The sequence below is a fragment of the Plectropomus leopardus genome, unplaced genomic scaffold (genome assembly GCF_008729295.1).
Source record: "Plectropomus leopardus isolate mb unplaced genomic scaffold, YSFRI_Pleo_2.0 unplaced_scaffold25858, whole genome shotgun sequence".
NCBI lineage: Eukaryota > Metazoa > Chordata > Actinopteri > Perciformes > Serranidae > Plectropomus > Plectropomus leopardus.
The window spans coordinates 1-1472 of NW_024628110.1; the positions used below are offsets into that span (position 1 = coordinate 1).

Below are 1472 nucleotides of genomic sequence, written 5' to 3' on the forward strand. Positions count from 1 at the left end.
ACTTGGTCGGGTCTTGCTGGACTTGGTCGGGTCTTGCTGGACTTGGTTAGTTCTGTAACTGAAGACGTTCTGCAAACACAGGCCAGATCTGAATCTGAAGGTTACATGATCAGAACAGAAGTTGTGGATCTTGGAAGCCATTCGGGTGAGAAGTGAGGGGTCTCTCGGCTCGAGACGATGCCTCGCTCAGAGATAAAATGAAGACGTTGACTCGTGCAATGAAATTTTGTTTCGTACAGAATTTTGACAAACTGAACATCCGGACGGCTCACTACACGCCTCTACCACATGGCAGCAACCCTCTGAAGAGGAGCATCCAGGACTATGTCAGGTAACACGAAGCTAACGTGCTAAAAGTTCAAATCAGTTCAAACATGATGGTGATGATGACGTCACTTCCTGCTTCCTGTCAGGTCGGGTTTCATCAACCTGGACAAACCGGCGAACCCGTCGTCTCATGAGGTGGTGGCGTGGATCAGGAGGATCCTGCGGGTGGAGAAGACGGGTCACAGCGGGACGCTCGACCCAAAGGTGACCGGCTGTCTTATCGTCTGCGTGGATCGAGCCACGCGACTGGTCAAGTCCCAGCAGAGCGCCGGTATGACCACTTCCTGTTTTTCTTTAATGATCGATGGTGACGGTCTCCGTTCGTCTGCCGGGCGTGTGAGAACAGTAAAACCCAGCGGCCCCCCTCACTACTCTCTGTGTGTGTTGCAGGTAAAGAGTATGTGGGGATCGTTCGGCTGCACAGTGCGATAGACAGCGAGCACACGCTGGCCCGGGTAAGAACTTCCTGCGGCACGGCAATCAATATCCTACTGATCGGAAATTTACATTGATTATACGTGGACAGTGACGAGCTACAGGTGAGGGCAGACAGGTGAGGGAAAGGTTACGGTCAGGTGACGGCAGAGAGTCTGAGCTTGGTGATGTAGAAACAGTAAAAATAGTTGAGAATAAATGTGTTCTTTACAGATTGGTGTGTAATCAATAATCAGCAGAAATCAAATGACGTGTTCAGTCATGCGACTGTCGCTCACTCAGCTTCTGTCTGCAGGCACTGGAGACGTTGACTGGTGCTCTGTTCCAGCGACCGCCGCTGATCGCCGCCGTGAAACGTCAGCTGAGAGTTCGAACAATCTATGAAAGCAAACTGATCGAATACGACCCAGAGAGGAGACTCGGTAAGATCAGTAATAAATACACACCTGCCTATTATCAATACACATCTGTCTATGATCAGTACACACCTGCTGATGATCAATACACACCTGCTCGATCTCTGACTACCTGAGACTGGATCTGTGACTTCCTCTTCATTCTTCCTCACGTAAGAATGAACAAATGTTACAGTTTGTCATAAATATGGACAGCAGCTTAACGGATTCAAGGACCGGCCCAATCACAAACCAGTACCGCTGTTTAAAGGGTTAACTGTGGTCATGTGACTGCTGTTTAAAGGGTTAACTGTG

At 49.4% G+C, this 1472-nt stretch overlaps 1 protein-coding gene across 1 annotated transcript; it reads left to right on the forward strand.

Moving 5' to 3' along the window:
* Nucleotides 1–45: 45 nt before the first annotated feature.
* Nucleotides 46–1378, forward strand: LOC121966775 (H/ACA ribonucleoprotein complex subunit DKC1-like). Its single transcript, XM_042516841.1, has 4 exons — nucleotides 46–331; nucleotides 414–598; nucleotides 718–782; nucleotides 1058–1378. Exons 1-4 carry the CDS (start codon nucleotides 198–200, stop codon nucleotides 1292–1294), a joined length of 621 nt encoding a protein of 206 aa, XP_042372775.1. The 5' UTR covers nucleotides 46–197; the 3' UTR covers nucleotides 1295–1378.
* Nucleotides 1379–1472: the final 94 nt, after the last annotated feature.

Excerpts from the sequence above, each read along its gene's own strand:
- LOC121966775 (XM_042516841.1), top strand. The coding sequence starts at position 198 with ATGAAGACGTTGACTCGTGCAATGAAATTTTGTTTCGTACAGAATTTT. Across the intron at positions 332-413 it reads AGCATCCAGGACTATGTCAG|GTCGGGTTTCATCAACCTGG; the intron begins GTAACACGAAGC and ends GCTTCCTGTCAG. Across the intron at positions 599-717 it reads CAAGTCCCAGCAGAGCGCCG|GTAAAGAGTATGTGGGGATC; the intron begins GTATGACCACTT and ends TGTGTGTTGCAG.